At 56.3% G+C, this 19,026-nt stretch overlaps 3 protein-coding genes across 3 annotated transcripts in view; 1 reads left to right on the forward strand and 2 right to left on the reverse strand.

Moving 5' to 3' along the window:
* Window positions 1-2,292, reverse strand: part of LOC136579657 (caM kinase-like vesicle-associated protein) — a 134,622-nt gene extending 132,330 nt beyond the window's left edge. Inside the window, exon 1 of the mRNA XM_066579701.1 lies at window positions 2,263-2,292. The gene's annotated coding sequence lies outside the window, so the exon portion shown is untranslated. The remainder of the gene's footprint in view (window positions 1-2,262) is intronic.
* A 973-nt stretch (window positions 2,293-3,265) lies between these two features.
* Window positions 3,266-14,897, reverse strand: NDUFB11 (NADH:ubiquinone oxidoreductase subunit B11). The gene is made up of 3 exons (XM_066579950.1): window positions 14,688-14,897; window positions 3,994-4,124; window positions 3,266-3,437 (listed from the first exon to the last, which is right to left on the reverse strand). The coding sequence occupies exons 1-3, from the start codon at window positions 14,847-14,849 to the stop codon at window positions 3,311-3,313; spliced, it is 420 nt and encodes a 139-aa protein (XP_066436047.1). The 5' UTR covers window positions 14,850-14,897; the 3' UTR covers window positions 3,266-3,310.
* On the forward strand, window positions 14,850-17,205 carry LZTFL1 (leucine zipper transcription factor like 1). The gene has a single exon (XM_066579949.1). It carries the CDS (start codon window positions 15,172-15,174, stop codon window positions 16,012-16,014), a length of 843 nt encoding a protein of 280 aa, XP_066436046.1. The 5' UTR covers window positions 14,850-15,171; the 3' UTR covers window positions 16,015-17,205.
* Window positions 17,206-19,026: the final 1,821 nt, after the last annotated feature.

A 19,026-nucleotide genomic window follows, 5' to 3' on the forward strand; every position in this document is an offset into this window, starting at 1 on the left:
GCTACCTGCAGAGCATCGCATAACCCATGTGCACCAAGAACTAGCAGAGCATCCCCAGGTGTCCCAGCTACCTGCAGAGCATCGCATAACCCATGTGCACCGAGAACTAGCAGAGCATCCCCAGGTATCCAGCTACCTGCAGAGCATCGCATAACCCATGTGCACCAAGAACTAGCAGAGCATCCCCAGGTGTCCCAGCTACCTGCAGAGCATCGCATAACCCATGTGCACCGAGAACTAGCAGAGCATCCCCAGGTGTCCCAGCTCCCTGCAGAGCATCGCATAACCCATGTGCACCAAGAACTAGCAGAGCATCCCCAGGTGTCCCAGCTACCTGCAGAGCATCCCCAGGTGTCCCAGCTACCTGCAGAGCATCGCATAACCCATGTGCACCAAGAACTAGCAGAGCATCCCCAGGTGTCCCAGCTACCTGCAGAGCATCGCATAACCCATGTGCACCGAGAACTAGCAGAGCATCCCCAGGTATCCAGCTACCTGCAGAGCATCGCATAACCCATGTGCACCAAGAACTAGCAGAGCATCCCCAGGTGTCCCAGCTACCTGCAGAGCATCGCAGGTGTCCCAGCTACCAGACTGAGCGCCCCTTTAATTCGAACTTCTCATTCCCGCCTCCAAGACTTCTCCAGAGCAGCACCGGTCCTCTGGAACGCACTACCAAAGGCTACCCGAGCAATCCAGGACTCGCAGAACTTCAGGCGTGCTCTAAAAACGCACCTCTTCAGGGAGGCATACCGCATTCCCTAAACAAACCTCTCTGTACTCCGCCTGATAACATGCTCCCTGACCTACTGACTGCAATCCCTGCTAGCCATCATAAACCGCTCCTGCAGTCACACCGTTTCTGCCGTCACACGGCTAAATGTCTGACCATTGTCTATGTGTATAGCATCGCTCACTCTCCACCCCGCCATACCGTGCCCATCTCCGCCCCGCCATACTGTGCCCATCTCCACCCCCCCATACCGTGCACATCTCCACCCCCCCATACCGTGCACATCTCCACCCCCCCATACCGTGCACATCTCCACCCCCCCATACCGTGCACATCTCCACCCCGCCATACCGCGCCCATCTCCAGCCCCGCCATACCGTGCACATCTCCACCCCGCCATACCGTGCACATCTCCACCCCGCCATACTGTGCACATCTCCACCCCGCCATACCGTGCCCATCTCCACCCCCCCATACCGTACACATCTCCACCCCCCCATACCGTGCACATCTCCACCCCCCCATACCGTGCACATCTCCACCCCGCCATACCGTGCACATCTCCACCCCGCCATACCGTGCACATCTCCACCCCGCCATACTGTGCACATCTCCACCCCGCCATACCGTGCCCATCTCCACCCCCCCATACCGTACACATCTCCACCCCCCCCATACCGTGCCCATCTCCAGCCCCTTTACCCTCTGTATCACCCCATTACTTGTAGTATGTAAGCTCGTTGGAGCAGGACCCGCACCCCTATTGTTTCCATCAGCTGATTACTATGTAACCGTGGGTCTGTAATGTTTGTATTTTGTCTTTCTGTATTCCCCCGTCTATGTAAGCGCTGCGGGATATGTTGGCGCTATACAAATAAAGATTATTATTATTATTATTATTACCTGCAGAGCATCGCATAACCCATGTGCACCAAGAACTAGCAGAGCATCCCCAGGTGTCCAGCTACCTGCAGAGCATCGCATAACCCATGTGCACCAAGAACTAGCAGAGCATCCCAGGTGTCCAGCTCCCTGCAGAGCATCCCCCGGTGTCCCAGCTCCCTGCAGAGCATCCCCCGGTGTCCCAGCTCCCTGCAGAGCATCCCCCGGTGTCCAGCTCCCTGCAGAGCATCCCCCGGTGTCCAGCTCCCTGCAGAGCATCCCCCGGTGTCCAGCTCCCTGCACCTGTGTATCCCGAGTCTGCAGAGCATCCCCAGGTGTCCCAGCTACCTGCAGAGCATCGCATAACCCATGTGCACCGAGAACTAGCAGAGCATCCCCAGGTGTCCCAGCTAGCTGCAGAGCATCCCCCGGTGTCCCAGCTCCCTGCAGAGCATCCCCCGGTGTCCCAGCTCCCTGCACCTGTGTATCCCGAGTCTGCAGAGCATCGCCCAGGCTGCAGCACATGACTTGCAGCGCCAGAAGTTGCAGCGCCCCGTCCTGCAGATCCCCGGCTTCCTGCAGAGCATTGTGTGTGAGCGGAGAAGTTGCAGAGCATTGCTGCCCGCCGCCGGTATGTGGCCACCTACCTGTGCCCGGCTCCGGGAGCAGCGGAGAGCTCAGGTGTCAGCGCGGCGGCAGAGTCGGAGGGAGGAGAGAGGATGCACGGGAGGCTGCCCCCTACAGAGCCTGCACTACCCGCCGCGGCCACACGGCGGCAGCACACACCGCGCTGGACGCGCACACCTGAGGCACAAGGGGTTAACTGAGAGCTGCGGTAGGCGCCTGGCAGGGGAAGGGTTAAGGGTCCTGTGAGGGTGAAGGGGCGATAGGTACTAGCCCCCCGGGGGCACCTGCAGTGTAAAGCATCGGCAACAGCTGGATGTGCTACTCTGAGTGTTCGGGAATGCAACAGTTAACAGCAGCCGCGGCTTGCCTGCCGTCACATGAAGAGTTAAGGCAGACAGCGAAGGGTTAACACGTGGCCCGTGGGGCCCCGGCACGCAGAGGGGTGGGGGATGGGCCAGCGCTGTCTGGCACGGGAGGGGTTAACCGATGCTGAGATACGGAATGGTTAGAGCTGTTACTATGGCAACAGCCCGCCGTCTCCCCCAGTCCGGCACCTGGCACCGCGCGTCCTTGAGCGCCCCCTGGGCAGGGTGGGCTGAGGTCAGGTGTGGCACCGGATTACAGCGGCGCTCAGCCTTAAATCCCGCAGCAGTAACCCTTCCCGTGCCGCCATCACTACTACTCCCAGCATGGCCAGGCCTCGCCGGGGAACTACAAGCTCCAGCAACATCACTCTGCGCCTCTTAAGGGAGCGGTCCACCTGCCGTGTTACGGGGGCAGCCAACCCGTGACCTCGCTGCCCGCGGCGCCGCCATCGGCTAATCCGTCACCTTCCAGGAGCTGCGTCAGCGAGATTTAGGAGCTTAGCGGGCGGCTCAGCACACGGGGCGGGACCGTCTCTGCCGGCAGGGAGGCGGCTCCACTCGGCCCTTTATTACAACCACCTCTGCCGGACGGCGGCGGTCAGACCGCTGACGGCGGCCATATTGGTTGTCACTCCTGGAAGAAAGCACTGACAGCAGATTGTAGGGAGAACAGACTTTATTAATGCAGAGCGGGGGAGGGGCGCTACTCGTCCTCCGGGGGCAGCGCCAGCGTCGCCGGCTCGTAGTAGTTCATCTCGATGAGAGGCAGCCCGAGTGCCCGCCTCCGCTTTATCTGGCGCTCGGCTTCGCGGTGAGCCCACTGCCGCATCCTGCGGGAGAGAGACAGCAGTCAGTGAACGGTCTGAGCGGGTAGAGCCCGCCTTACCCCTCATGCCATGTCCGGACGGCTGGCGGCAGGTTGGGCGCGGCCCACTGACTTCTATTGGCCTGCGGGGATTTACAGGTTCCCTGCGTGTCCTGGTATCCCGGGGTGCGGCCGGTAGCGTATGAGAAGCCCCGCCTCCTGAGCCGCGCCATTCAGTGCAGCCGCCCCCCACTGTGAAGCCAGAGCCGCAGCCCCCTGCGGTGGGCAGGAAGCAGTGGCCCCGCGACTCAGGCCCAGGGCCCCATCTGACATCACTGGGCACCGCACCTACATGCCATCTCCTTGGCACTCCTGATGCCCACAGTGTGCTGCCCGCAGCGCCCTTACCGGGCCCGCCATATTAACCCCTCCACAAGCCCAAGTACATTGGTAGCGGGAGGACATGTGACCCCACAAGCGGGCGCTCCGCCCCAGTAGAGGGGCCGTCACTCCAGGGGAAGCCGTAGAACCGCCCAATAGATGGCCCGACGCCGGGCACACGATGGCAGCGGCGCACTCACCTCCGCCCCGGGGCATAGGCCACATACAGGGGGAGCAGCACCAGGCAGACCGACAGGCCGAAAAACATCACCAGCCGCATGTAGCGCACATCCTGCGCCGCGTCCTCGCTGAAGCCGTGCCAGTCCGGGTTCTGGAAGGAGAGAGAACACGGGGTTAATACAAGCGGGCACAGAGAGGGTTAAATAAAGCAGAGCGCCAGCTCCCGGGGGCAGCGGAGGAGATGAAAGCGCCGAGTGCCATTATGTGTCTCCGCACACAGGGCCGAGCGCAGCGGCGGCAGGAGCCTGCGAACAAAGGGAGGGCGCTAATGAGGAGGCCGCGCACACTGCGGGGGAGGGGGGCCATCCACATCAATCACACTGCCGCACACTGCCCCCCGCTGCCGGATGGGGGAACAGCAGGCAGAGCAGCCGTCTCATTTGCTGCCGCAGGTCTTCACAGGAGGATTTCCAGACGACCCTCAATACACAGGAGACACAAAAAGAACTAATTCCAACCGTCCGGACACGACCGCCGAGACCCCCGGCAGACACAGCGACCGCCGAGACCCCCAGCAGACACGGTGGCAGCCGCATACATCTGTATGTAGTGAGCTCCCCCTAGTGGTGGCTGTATATATCTGTATGTAGTGAGCTCCCCCTAGTGGTGGCTGTATATATCTGTATGTAGTGAGCTCCCCCTAGTGGGGACTGTATATATCTGTATGTAGTGAGCTCCCCCTAGTGGGGACTGTATATATCTGTATGTAGTGAGCTCCCCCTAGTGGTGGCTGTATATATCTGTATGTAGTGAGCTCCCCCTAGTGGTGGCTGTATATATCTATATGTAGTGAGCTCCCCCTAGGGGTGGCTGTATATATCTGTATGTAGTGAGCTCCCCCTAGTGATGGCTGTATATATCTATGTAGTGAGCTCCCCCTAGTGGTGGCTGTATGTATCTGTATGTAGTGAGCTCCCCCTAGTGGTGGCTGTATATATCTGTATGTAGTGTGCTCCACCTCGTGGTGGCTGTATATATCTGTATGTAGTGAGCTCCCCCTAGTGATGGCTGTATATATCTGTATGTAGTGAGCTCCCCCTAGTGGTGGCTGTATATATCTGTATGTAGTGAGCTCCACCTAGTGATGGCTGTATATATCTGTATGTAGTGAGCTCCCCCCTAGTGGTGGTTGTATATATCTGTATGTAGTGAGCTCCACCTAGTGGTGGCTGTATATATCTGTATGTAGTGAGCTCCCCCTAGTGGTGGCTGTATATCTGTATGTAGTGAGCTCCACCTAGTGGTGGCTGTATATACCTGTATGTAGTGAGCTTCCCCTAGTGGTGGCTGTATATATCTGTATGTAGTGTGCTCCCCCTAGTGGTGGCTGTATATATCTGTATGTAGGGAGCTCCCCCTAGTGGTGGCTGTATATATCTGTATGTAGGGAGCTCCCCCTAGTGGTGGCTGTATATATCTGTATGCAGTCAGCTCCTCCTAGGGGTGGCTGTATATATCTGTGTGTAGTGTGCTCCCCCTAGTGGTGGCTGTATATATCTGTGTGTAGTGTTCTCCCCCTAGTGGTGGCTGTATATATCTGTGTGTAGTGAGCTCTCCCTAGTGGTGGCTGTATATATCTGTATGTAGGGAGCTCCCCCTAGTGATGGCTGTATATATCTGTATGTCATGTGCTTCCCCTAGTGGTGGCTGTATATATCTGTATGTAGGGAGCTCCCCCTAGTGGTGGCTGTATATATCTGTAAGTAGGGAGCTCCCCCTAGTGGTGGCTGTATATATCTGTATGTAGTGAGCTCCCCCTAGTGTTGGCTGTATATATCTGTATGTAGTGAGCTCCCCCTAGTGGTGGTTCTATATATCTGTATATGGTGAGCTCCCCCTAGTGGTGGCTGTATATATCTGTATGTCATGTGCTTCCCCTAGTGGTGGCTGTATATATCTGTGTGTAGTGTGCTCTCCCTAGTGGTGGCTGTATATATCTGTATGTGATGTGCTTCCCCTAGTGGTGGCTGTATATATCTGTACGTAGTGTGCTTCCCCTAGTGGTGGCTGTATATATCTGTATGTAGGGAGCTCCCCCTAGTGGTGGCTGTATATATCTGTAAGTAGGGAGCTCCCCCTACTGGTGGCTGTATATATCTGTAAGTAGGGAGCTCCCCCTAGTGGCGGCTGTATATATCTGTAAGTAGGGAGCTCCCCCCTAGTGGCGGCTGTATATATCTGTATGTAGTGAGCTCCCCCTAGTGTTGGCTGTATATATCTGTATGTAGTGAGCTCCCCCTAGTGGTGGTTCTATATATCTGTATATGGTGAGCTCCCCCTAGTGGTGGCTGTATATATCTGTATGTGGTGAGCTCCCCCTAGTGGTGGCTGTATATATCTGTATGTGGTGAGCTTCCCCTAGTGCTGGCTGTATATATCTGTATGTGGTGAGCTTCCCCTAGTGCTGGCTGTATATATCTGTATGCGGTGAGCTCCCCCTAGTGGTGGCTGTATATATCTGTATGTTGTGAGCTCCCCCTAGTGGTGGCTGTATATATCTGTATGTTGTGAGCTCCCCCTAGTGGTGGCTGTGTATTTGTGTATGTAGTGAGCTCCCCCTAGTGGTGGCTGTATATATCTGTATGTAGTGAGCTCCCCCTAGTGGTGGCTGTATACATCTGTATGTACGGAGCTCCCCCTAGTGGTAGCTGTATATATCTGTATGTAGGGAGCTCCCCCTAGTGGTGGCTGTATATATCTGTATGTAGTGAGCTCCCCCCTAGTGGTGGCTGTATATATCTGTATGTAGTGAGCTCCCCCTAGTGGTGGCTGTATATATCTGTATGTAGTGAGCTCCTCCTAGTGGTGACTGTATATATCTGTATGTAGTGAGCTCCCCTAGTGGTGGCTGTATATATCTGTATGTAGTGAGCTCCCCCTAGTGGTGTCTGTATATATCTGTATGTAGTGAGCTCCCCCTAGTGGTGGCTGTATATATCTGCATGTATGTAGTGAGCTCCCCCCTAGTATTGGCTGTATATATCTGTATGTAGTGAGCTCCTCCTAGTAGTGACTGTATATATCTGTATGTAGTGAGCTCCCCCCTAGTGGTGGCTGTATATATCTGTATGTAGTGAGCTCCCCCTAGTGGCGGCTGTATATATCTGTATGCAGTGAGCTCCTCCTAGTGTTGGCTGTATATATCTGCATGCATGTAGTGAGCTCCCCCTAGTGGTGGCTGTATACATCTGTATGTAGTGAGCTCCCCCCTAGTGGTGGCTGTATATATCTGCATGTATGTAGTGAGCTCCCCCCTAGTGGTGGCTGTATATATCTGCATGTATGTAGTGAGCTCCCCCCTAGTGGTGGCTGTATATATCTGCATGTATGTAGTGAGCTCCCCCCTAGTGGTGGCTGTATATATCTGTATGTAGTGAGCTCCCCCTAGTGGTGGCTGTATATATCTGTATGTAGTGAGCTCCCCCCTAGTGGTGGCTGTATACATCTCTGTATGTCGTGAGCTCCCCCCTAGTGGTGGCTGTATACATCTCTGTATGTCGTGAGCTCCCCCCTAGTGGTGGCTGTATATATATCTGTATGTCGTGAGCTCCCCCCTAGTGGTGGCTGTATATATATCTGTATGTCGTGAGCTCCCCCTAGTGGTGGCTGTATATATATCTGTATGTCGTGAGCTCCCCATAGTGGCGGCTGTATGTAGTGAGCTTCCCCTAGTGGTGGCTGTATATATCTGTATGTGGTGAGCTCCCTCTAGTGGTGGTTGTATACATCTGTATGTCGTGAGCTCCCCCTGGTGGTGGCTGTATATATCTGTATGTAGGGAGCTCCCCCTAGGGGTGGCTGTATATATCTGTATGTAGGGAGCTCCCCCTAGGGGTGGCTGTATATATCTGTATGTAGGGAGCTCCCCCTAGGGGTGGCTGTATATATCTGTATGTAGGGAGCTCCCCCTAGGGGTGGCTGTATATATCTGTATGTAGGGAGCTCCCCCTAGGGGTGGCTGTATATATCTGTATGTAGGGAGCTCCCCCTAGGGGTGGCTGTATATATCTGTATGTAGTGAGCTCCCCCTGGGGGTGGCTGTATATATCTGTATGTAGTGAGCTCCCCCTGGGGGTGGCTGTACTGTATATATCTGTATGCAGTGAGCTCCTCCTAGTGTTGGCTGTATATATCTGCATGTATGTAGTGAGCTCCCCCTAGTGGTGGCTGTATACATCTGTATGTAGTGAACTCCTCCTAGTAGTGACTGTATATATCTGTATGTAGTGAGCTCCCCCCTAGTGGTGGCTGTATATATCAGTATGTAGGGAGCTCCCCGTAGGGGTGGCTGTCTATATCTGTATGTAGGGAGCTCCCTAGTGGTGGCTGTCTATATCTGTATGTAGTGAGCTCCTCCTAGTGGTGGCTGTATATATCTGCATGTATGTAGTGAGCTCCCCCCTAGTGGTGGCTGTATATATCTGCATGTATGTAGTGAGCTCCCCCCTAGTGGTGGCTGTATATATCTGTATGTAGAGAGCTCCCCCCTAGTGGTGGCTGTATATATCTGTATGTAGAGAGCTCCCCCTGGTGGTGGCTGTATATATCTGTATGTAGGGAGCTCCCCCTAGGGGTGGCTGTATATATCTGTATGTAGGGAGCTCCCCCTAGGGGTGGCTGTATATATCTGTATGTAGAGAGCTCCCCCTGGTGGTGGCTGTATATATCTGTATGTAGGGAGCTCCCCCTAGGGGTGGCTGTATATATCTGTATGTAGGGAGCTCCCCCTAGGGGTGGCTGTATATATCTGTATGTAGGGAGCTCCCCCTAGTGGTGGCTGTATATATCTGTATGTAGGGAGCTCCCTAGTGGTGGCTGTCTATATCTGTATGTCGTGAGCTCCTCCTAGTGGTGGCTGTATATATCTGTATGTCGTGAGCTCCCCCTAGTGGTGGCTGTATATATCTGTATGTAGTGAACTCCTCCTAGTAGTGACTGTACATATCTGTATGTAGTGAGCTCCCCCCTAGTGGTGGCTGTATATATCTGTATGTAGGGAGCTCCCCCTAGGGGTGGCTGTATATATCTGTATGTAGGGAGCTCCCCCTAGTGGTGGCTGTCTATATCTGAATGTAGGGAGCTCCCTAGTGGTGGCTGTCTATATCTGAATGTAGGGAGCTCCTCCTAGTGGTGGCTGTATATATCTGCATGTATGTAGTGAGCTCCCCCCTAGTGGTGGCTGTATATATCTGCATGTATGTAGTGAGCTCCCCCCTAGTGGTGGCTGTATATATCTGCATGTATGTAGTGAGCTCCCCCCTAGTGGTGGCTGTATATATCTGCATGTATGTAGTGAGCTCCCCCCTAGTGGTGGCTGTATATATCTGCATGTATGTAGTGAGCTCCCCCCTAGTGGTGGCTGTATATATCTGTATGTAGTGAGCTCCTCCCTAGTGGTGGCTGTATATATCTGTATGTCGTGAGCTCCCCCCTAGTGGTGGCTGTATATATCTGTATGTCGTGAGCTCCCCCCTAGTGGTGGCTGTATATATCTGTATGTCGTGAGCTCCCCCCTAGTGGTGGCTGTATATATCTGTATGTCGTGAGCTCCCCCCTAGTGGTGGCTGTATATATCTGTATGTCGTGAGCTCCCCCCTAGTGGTGGCTGTATATATCTGTATGTCGTGAGCTCCCCCCTAGTGGTGGCTGTATATATCTGTATGTAGTGAGCTCCCCCCTAGTGGTGGCTGTATATATCTGTATGTAGTGAGCTCCCCCCTAGTGGTGGCTGTATATATCTGTATGTAGTGAGCTCCCCCCTAGTGGTGGCTGTATATATCTGTATGTAGTGAGCTCCCCCCTAGTGGTGGCTGTATATATCTGTATGTAGTGAGCTCCCCCCTAGTGGTGGCTGTATATATCTGTATGTAGTGAGCTCCCCCCTAGTGGTGGCTGTATATATCTGTATGTAGTGAGCTCCCCCTAGGGGTGGCTGTATATATCTGTATGTAGTGAGCTCCCCCTAGGGGTGGCTGTATATATCTGTATGTCGTGAGCTCCCCCCTAGTGGTGGCTGTATATATCTGTATGTAGTGAGCTCCCCCCTAGTGGTGGCTGTATATATCTGTATGTAGTGAGCTCCCCCCTAGTGGTGGCTGTATATATCTGTATGTAGTGAGCTCCCCCCTAGTGGTGGCTGTATATATCTGTATGTAGTGAGCTCCCCCCTAGTGGTGGCTGTATATATCTGTATGTCGTGAGCTCCCCATAATGGCGGCTGTATGTAGTGAGCTTCCCCTAGCGGTGGCTGTATATATCTGTATGTTGTGAGCTCCCCCTAGTGGCGGCTGTATGTAGTGGGCTCCCCCTAGCGGTGGCTGTATATATCTGTATGTGGTGAGCTCCCTCTAGTGGTGGTTGTACACATCTGTATGTAGGGAGCTCCCCTGTATATATCTGTATGTAGGGAGCTCCCCCTAGTGGTGGCTGTATATATCTGTATGTAGGGAGCTCCCCCTGGTGGCGGCTGTATGTAGTGAGCTCCCCCTGGCGGTGGCTGTATACATCTGCATGCAGTGGGCTCCCCCTGGGCGTGGCTGTATACATCTGCATGCAGTGGGCTCCCCCTGGGCGTGGCTGTATACATCTGCATGTAGTGGGCTCCCCCTGGGCGTGGCTGTATACATCTGCATGTAGTGGGCTCCCCCTGGGCGTGGCTGTATACATCTGCATGTAGTGGGCTCCCCCTGGGCGTGGCTGTATACATCTGCATGTAGTGGGCTCCCCCTGGGCGTGGCTGTATACATCTGCATGTAGTGGGCTCCCCCTGGGCGTGGCTGTATACATCTGCATGTAGTGGGCTCCCCCTGGGCGTGGCTGTATACATCTGCATGTAGTGGGCTCCCCCTGGGCGTGGCTGTATACATCTGCATGTAGTGGGCTCCCCCTGGGCGTGGCTGTATACATCTGCATGTAGTGGGCTCCCCCTGGGCGTGGCTGTATACATCTGCATGTAGTGGGCTCCCCCTGGGCGTGGCTGTATACATCTGCATGTAGTGGGCTCCCCCTGGGCGTGGCTGTATACATCTGCATGTAGTGGGCTCCCCCTGGGCGTGGCTGTATACATCTGCATGTAGTGGGCTCCCCCTGGGCGTGGCTGTATACATCTGCATGTAGTGGGCTCCCCCTGGGCGTGGCTGTATACATCTGCATGTAGTGGGCTCCCCCTGGGCGTGGCTGTATACATCTGCATGTAGTGGGCTCCCCCTGGGCGTGGCTGTATACATCCGCATGTAGTGGGCTCCCCCTGGGCGTGGCTGTATACATCCGCATGTAGTGGGCTCCCCCTGGGCGTGGCTGTATACATCCGCATGTAGTGGGCTCCCCCTGGGCGTGGCTGTATACATCCGCATGTAGTGGGCTCCCCCTGGGGGTGGCTGTATACATCCGCATGTAGTGGGCTCCCCCTGGGGGTGGCTGTATACATCCGCATGTAGTGGGCTCCCCCTGGGGGTGGCTGTATACATCCGCATGTAGTGGGCTCCCCCTGGGGGTGGCTGTATACATCCGCATGTAGTGGGCTCCCCCTGGGGGTGGCTGTATACATCCGCATGTAGTGGGCTCCCCCTGGGGGTGGCTGTATACATCCGCATGTAGTGGGCTCCCCCTGGGGGTGGCTGTATACATCCGCATGTAGTGGGCTCCCCCTGGGGGTGGCTGTATACATCCGCATGTAGTGGGCTCCCCCTGGGGGTGGCTGTATACATCCGCATGTAGTGGGCTCCCCCTGGGGGTGGCTGTATACATCCGCATGTAGTGGGCTCCCCCTGGGGGTGGCTGTATACATCCGCATGTAGTGGGCTCCCCCTGGGGGTGGCTGTATACATCTGCATGTAGTGGGCTCCCCCTGGGGGTGGCTGTATACATCTGCATGTAGTGGGCTCCCCCTGGGGGTGGCTGTATACATCTGCATGTAGTGGGCTCCCCCTGGGGGTGGCAGTATACATCTGCATGTAGTGGGCTCCCCCTGGGGGTGGCAGTATACATCTGCATGTAGTGGGCTCCCCCTGGGGGTGGCTGTATACATCTGCATGTAGTGGGCTCCCCCTGGGGGTGGCTGTATACATCTGCATGTAGTGGGCTCCCCCTGGGGGTGGCTGTATACATCTGCATGTAGTGGGCTCCCCCTGGGGGTGGCTGTATACATCTGCATGTAGTGGGCTCCCCCTGGGGGTGGCTGTATACATCTGCATGTAGTGGGCTCCCCCTGGGGGTGGCTGTATACATCTGCATGTAGTGGGCTCCCCTGGGGGTGGCTGTATACATCTGCATGTAGTGGGCTCCCCCTGGGGGTGGCTGTATATATCTGTATGTAGTGTGCTCCCCCTAGTGGTGGCTGTATATATCTGTATGTAGGGAGCTCCCCCTAGTGGTGGCTGTATATATCTGTATGTAGGGAGCTCCCCCTAGTGGTGGCTGTATATATCTGTATGTAGGGAGCTCCCCCTAGTGGTGGCTGTATACATATCTGTATGTAGGGAGCTCCCCCTAGTGGTGGCTGTATACATATCTGTATCTAGTGAGCTCCCCCTAGTGGTGGCTGTATATATCTGTATGTAGGGAGCTCCCCCTAGTGGTGGCTGTATATATCTGTATGTAGGGAGCTCCCCCTAGTGGTGGCTGTATATATCTGTATGTAGGGAGCTCCCCCTAGTGGTGGCTGTATATATCTGTATGTAGGGAGCTCCCCCTAGTGGTGGCTGTATATATCTGTATGTAGGGAGCTCCCCCTAGTGGTAGCTGTATATGCATGTATGTAGTGAGCTCCCCCTAGTGGTGGCTGTATATATCTGTATGTAGTGTGCTCCTCCTAGTGGTGGCTGTATATATCTGTATGTAGGGAGCTCCCCCTAGTGGTGGCTGTATATATCTGTATGTAGGGAGCTCCCCCTAGTGGTGGCTGTATATATCTGTATGCAGTGAGCTTCCCCTAGTGGTGGCTGTATATATCTGTATGCAGTGAGCTTCCCCTAGTGGTGGCTGTATATATCTGTATGCAGTGACCTCCCCCTAGTGGTGGCTGTATATATCTGTATGTAGTGACCTCCCCCTAGTGGTGGCTGTATATATCTGTATGTAGTGACCTCCCCCTAGTGGTGGCTGTATATATCTGTATGTAGTGACCTCCCCCTAGTGGTGGCTGTATATATCTGTATGTAGGGAGCTCCCCCTAGTGGTGGCTGTATATATCTGTATGTAGGGAGCTCCCCCTAGTGGTGGCTGTATATATCTGTATGTAGTGTGCTCCCCCTAGTGGTGGCTGTATATATCTGTATGTAGTGTGCTCCCCCTAGTGGTGGCTGTATATATCTGTATGTAGTGTGCTCCCCCTAGTGGTGGCTGTATATATCTGTATGTAGTGTGCTCCCCCTAGTGGTGGCTGTATATATCTGTATGTAGTGTGCTCCCCCTAGTGGTGGCTGTATATATCTGTATGTAGTGTGCTCCCCCTAGTGGTGGCTGTATATATCTGTATGTAGTGTGCTCCCCCTAGTGGTGGCTGTATATATCTGTATCTAGTGTGCTCCCCCTAGTGGTGGCTGTATATATCTGTATGTAGTGTGCTCCCCCTAGTGGTGGCTGTATATATCTGTATGTAGTGTGCTCCCCCTAGTGGTGGCTGTATATATCTGTATGTAGTGTGCTCCCCCTAGTGGTGGCTGTATATATCTGTATGTAGGGAGCTCCCCCTAGTGGTGGCTGTATATATCTGTATGTAGTGTGCTCCCCCTAGTGGTGGCTGTATATATCTGTATGTAGTGAGCTCCCCCCTAGTGGTGGCTGTATATATCTGTATGTAGTGAGCTCCCCCCTAGTGGTGGCTGTATATATCTGTATGTAGTGAGCTCCCCCCTAGTGGTGGCTGTATATATCTGTATGTAGTGAGCTCCCCCCTAGTGGTGGCTGTATATATCTGTATGTAGTGAGCTCCCCCCTAGTGGTGGCTGTATATATCTGTATGTAGGGAACTCCCCCTAGTGGTGGCTGTATATATCTGTATGTAGCGAGCTCCCCCTAGTGGTGGCTGTATATATCTGTATGTAGTGACCTCCCCCTAGTGGTGGCTGTATATATCTGTATGTAGGGAGCTCCCCCTAGTGGTGGCTGTATGGATCTGTATGTAGTAAGCTCCCCCTAGTGGTGGCTGTATATATCTGTATGTAGTGAGCTCCCCCTAGTGGTGGCTGTATGGATCTGTATGTAGTAAGCTCCCCCTAGTGGTGGCTGTATATATCTGTATGTAGTGACCTCCCCCTAGTGGTGGCTGTATATATCTGTATGTAGGGAGCTCCCCCTAGTGGTGGCTGTATGGATCTGTATGTAGTAAGCTCCCCCTAGTGGTGGCTGTATATATCTGTATGTAGTAAGCTCCCCCTAGTGGTGGCTGTATATATCTGTATGTAGGGAGCTCCCCCTAGTGCCACAGTACGGAGTGTCAGCCCTTCCCCCCTACAGCGCAGTGTCAGCCAGGCCTTTTCTTTAGCACCATAATAGCGGCAGCAGCCAATCCTAGCACAGCTTCCATCCTTCCGCAGGTCACAATATGACAGCTGGATGCTGATTGGCTGCTCTGGTTTGGGCTCCACCTCCCCTACAGTGTACAGGGCTGACCCAACCTCTAGGGGGCCCCACTTCCTCACACACAGCGGGTTACCTTGTCGTACACATTGATATCTTCATGGTCGTCGTGTTTGAGCGGGGCGCTGTGGCTAACAGTAATCGGGACCGTGGACTGCGCCCGGGGAGCAATGTGGAGCCGGCAGACCGGGGCCGCCCGCAGGACTCTCAGCGCCCGAAGACACAAGGGCATCGCCATGTTTGCTTTACCCCCCGAGACAAGCCGCTCAGATACACCGGAAGAGGCGGGTTCTTGGTACAGTCAGCCAATCAGTGTCCGGGATTTACTAACCGCTACCGAAAAGTGCCCAATCAAAGGCTCTCTGTCTTCACTGAGGACCCGCTGCTAGGGGCGGTACTTGTGTCACATTTGACCAATCAGAAACCCAGATTTCATTTGCCTACCGGCTCCACTAATCGGATCCGCGCTTTAAGGAAGCGCCATCTTTACTTCGGGCAACTAGAGGGAGGAGGACGAGGACAGCCTTGGTAACCATGGAAACGTTACTGGCCACATCAAGATGGCGGAGCTGAGCGAGCATCACCGCGGGGAGGTCGTGAGCTACATGCGCTTCGCCCAGTCCCGGCGCCAGCTGCGGCTGAAGAGCGTGGCCTCGTGCTTCCAGGACGTGCGGGGCAGCCGGCTGCTGGAGGACACGTACACGGCGGACGAGGTGTCGGAGCTGCTGGGCGGCCTGCAGGCGGCGGTGCTGAGCGAGCTGGAGCTGGAGCTCATCCACTCTGCCCACACCAACGTGCTGCTGCTGCAGCAGCTCTTCTCCCAGGCGGAGCGCTGGCACCTGCGGCTGCATACCGACGTGTCCGAGCTGGAGAACCGCCAACTGCTGGAGCAGGTGGCAGCGCTGGAGCAGAACCCGGAGCCGGCAGCCCGGGGCCCCCAGAGCAGACTGGCCCCGCTGGGCGATGGCGCCGACCTCCTCCACAGCCACATCGCGCAGCTGCAGGAGGAGAACGACAAGCTCCGCGCCCGGCTGCGCACCCTGGAGGGTCACGTGACCGCGGCGCTGGACGACAAGCGCAGCGCAGAGAGCGCCCTCCGCCAGACGCAGCAGGCCGCACCACCGCCCGCCCACCTGGAAGACGCCGTGGCCACCCTCCGCCTGCAGTTCCAGAAGACCCTGGGAGACCAGGCGGCCAGCCAGGAGACCCTGCAGGAGAGCTTCGCCCAGGCCAAGGAGGAGCTCCAGCGGGTCACCGGGCAGCTGACCCTCGCCGAGGCGGAGCTCGACCGCAAGTTCCAGGAGACCGCCGCCTACCGCAGCATGAAGGACATCCTCGGCCGCAAGAACGCCCAGATCAAGGAGCTGCGCCGCAAGGTGGCCGAGTACGAGCCACAAGACTGAGAGACCCTGAGACCCTCCCCCGAAGACTGAGAGACCCTGCCCCGAAGACTGAGATCCTGAGACCCTCCCCCGAAGACTGAGAGACCCTGTCCCGAAGACTGAGATCCTGACACCCTCCCCCGAAGACTGAGAGACCCTCCCCCGAAGACAGAGACCCTGAGACCCTCCCCCGAAGACTGAGAGACCCTGAGACCCTCCCCCGAAGACTGAGAGACCCTGCCCCGAAGACTGAGATCCTGACACCCTCCCCCGAAGACTGAGAGACCCTGCCCCGAAGACAGAGACCCTGAGACCCTCCCCCGAAGACTGAGAGACCCTCCCCCGAAGACTGAGAGACCCTCCCCCGAAGACTGAGAGACCCTGAGACCCTCCCCCAAAGACTGAGATCGAGAACCCTGCCCCGAAGACTGAGATCCCGAGAGACCCTCCCCCCAAGACTGAGAGACCCTCCCCCCAAGACTGAGAGACCCTGCCCCGAAGACTGAGAGACCCTGCCCCGAAGACTGAGAGACCCTGCCCTGAAGACTGAGATCCCGAGAGACCCTCCCCCAAGACTGAGAGACCCTGCCCCGAAGACAGACGCCCCTCCCCCGAAGACTGAGATCCCGAGAGACCCTCCCCCAAAGACAGACCCTCCCCCCAAGACTGAGAGACCCTGCCCCAAAGACAGAGAACCCCCGAGAGACCCTCCCCCGAAGACTGAGACCCCGAGACCCTCCCCCAAAGACTGAGCACACAGGACCCTCCCCCGAAGACAGAGACCCTCCCCCGAACACAAAGAAAGCCCGAGAGACCCTCCACTGAAGATTGAGAGATCCTCCCCCTCCCGAGGACTGAGACCTTTTGTAAACACAGAGGTGGCTCCACCAATGTTACTGTTCCCATAGTTACACAGCGGATCACAACTCTCAGCATGCTCAGACAGTAGTAGTAGTGCGACGCGAGGAGCCCCCCCCCCACCCCGCCAAGACTCATCAGCCGCTCTGTCGGCCATGTCAGGAGGGGGAGGGGCAGCACCTCCTATTCTGCAGCATTACTCGAAGCCGTCCGAATTGTTGGGCGCCGCCCCCATCACCGCGCCGCCCCCTTGTGTTTCCGTGTTGGCGCCCGCTCCTTCTCTTCGCTCCGGCGACTTGTTGGAATGTTTTATGGTTTCTTCTGCTTCTCACTTCATTAAAACAGTTTTGATTCTCAATGTCCATTTACCTGCAACGCAAGAGGCGGAGTGCTAGCGGGGGCGGGGTGCTAGAGAGGGCGGGGCCCTGGTGGGGTGCTAGTGGGGGCGGGGCCCTGGTGGGGCGCTAGAGGGCGGGGTCCTGGTGGGGTGCTAGAGGGCGGGGCCCTGGTGGGGTGCTAGAGGGCGGGGCCCTGGTGGTGTGCTGGAGGGGGTGTGGCCCTGGTGGGGTGCTGGAGGGGGCGGGGTCCTGGTGGGGTGCTAGAGGGGGCGGGGCCCTGGTGGGGTGCTAGAGGGCGGGGTCCTAGAGGGGGCAGGGTCCTGGCGGGAGCGCCGCGGCGGGTTGTGATGGGGAATCTTCGTTCTGCGCCGTTCAGACTTCAGTGCAGCGTTCCCTGCAGACGGCGGTCCCTGGTGCGGAGGATCCCCCCCGGGAGAAGGCCTTTCGGGGAGGTTTACACGCAAATCCTATAGCCAAAAGCTGCCGATCTGCACAGATTTAACCATCCAGGGGCAAAACCGGTGTGGGGAAGTCCAATGCGGAAGCGAGCGTTTGCATGGAGTGGCGGCGCTCTTGGGCCGCGGTCCTCCTCACGGGTTTGGCCCACTGATGGATAAATCCGTACGGATCTGTTAGAAATCAGCGGTTGCTAGAGATAGGATTCACGTGGAGGAGCGGGCGCCGCCGGGCGCCATAGGGGCGCTGATGTCACCCGCAACGGGAAGATTGGCCGAGTCTGCGTCTTGTCCCTCCGCGAGGACTGAGTTATCACCCTAAGGACCGACACCACCAAGGCCCCCTTCAGCGGTGGGGTCATCCCTGCGGTGCAGAGCGGCGGGACTGAACGCTTCCGTAAATAGAGCCGCCGGCCGCTTCTCATAAGATGGTGGCAGTAAATTTTTCACAAACTAAAGATTTTAGAAATCTGCAGGATCGGCGTGTGGCCCATGTGAAGGATCGGCGTGTGGCCCATGTGAAGGGCCCGACGGAGATAGTGATGAGGAAACGTATCAGAAGTAATTGCCCCCCCAGTAAGAGGGCAGCGTAGGACCCACTTCCATCCGGTGACGGGGGCGGACCTCGGCTGGGGTCTCCCTGCAAACGTCTGCTATTCTTACTTCCACTGCAGGTCGGAGTCGTTCAGGGCGGGCCGCCGTGCCAGTCCAATAATGGCGCATCCATTTCCACAAACCAATGTTAAACCGCGATCTCTTGTTGGAAGTATGGCCGACCACCCCGCAGTATTAGCCCTGTATGGTCGGTTCATGGTTCCTGCCCGCAGACCGCCACCGATCCGCGCTTGGTCTTTCTTGTGTCTGAGGCCCGCACCAAGTGCAGACCATACGAGGGTCATAAGATGGCAGCACCCCGCTCGATGTGTAGGAGTGGTCTCTAACCCAAGACTAGGGGTGACGAGTTGTCTGCAGCGGCGGTCACCCATCCTCCGCCCTCCTGTGACGTTTCAGCTCGTAGCTCCGGCCAGACCGCAGACTCACCTGACCCGCGGTGGTGTGGAACGCAGCGACTTGGCTTCAGCTGTTCCGCCACAATCATATGCAGGCGCGGAGGAGATCTTCGCCTGTCGGGCTGGCAGCAGCGATGCGAGATTTGTCTGTGGAGCTCACAAACCTGCCTGCTCCGGCGCTGTGGTACATGTGCTGCTGCCCATGTCGCCGCGCTCCGCCCCGGCCGCAGTGACCCTGGTCTACCGCCAGCAACCTAGAATGGAAGGGTTACCGGGTCCGACCCCCTGCTCCGTGCAGGAGTCATGTTTTCTGGGGGCAGTGAAAGAACAGGGTGACGCTGGTGCGACGGGTGTCGGAAGGAGGACACTACG

Source organism: Eleutherodactylus coqui, chromosome 10 (genome assembly GCF_035609145.1).
Source record: "Eleutherodactylus coqui strain aEleCoq1 chromosome 10, aEleCoq1.hap1, whole genome shotgun sequence".
NCBI classification, from domain to species: Eukaryota; Metazoa; Chordata; class Amphibia; order Anura; family Eleutherodactylidae; genus Eleutherodactylus; species Eleutherodactylus coqui.

Bases quoted from the DNA above. Each gene is read 5' to 3' on its own strand.
- NDUFB11 (XM_066579950.1), bottom strand. From the start codon at position 14,849: ATGGCGATGCCCTTGTGTCTTCGGGCGCTGAGAGTCCTGCGGGCGGCC. The intron at 4,125-14,687 runs GTAACCCGCTGT...CTCTCCTTCCAG, and splicing joins ATATCAATGTGTACGACAAG to AACCCGGACTGGCACGGCTT. The intron at 3,438-3,993 runs GTGAGTGCGCCG...TCTCTCCCGCAG, and splicing joins GCCTATGCCCCGGGGCGGAG to GATGCGGCAGTGGGCTCACC.
- LZTFL1 (XM_066579949.1), top strand. From the start codon at position 15,172: ATGGCGGAGCTGAGCGAGCATCACCGCGGGGAGGTCGTGAGCTACATG.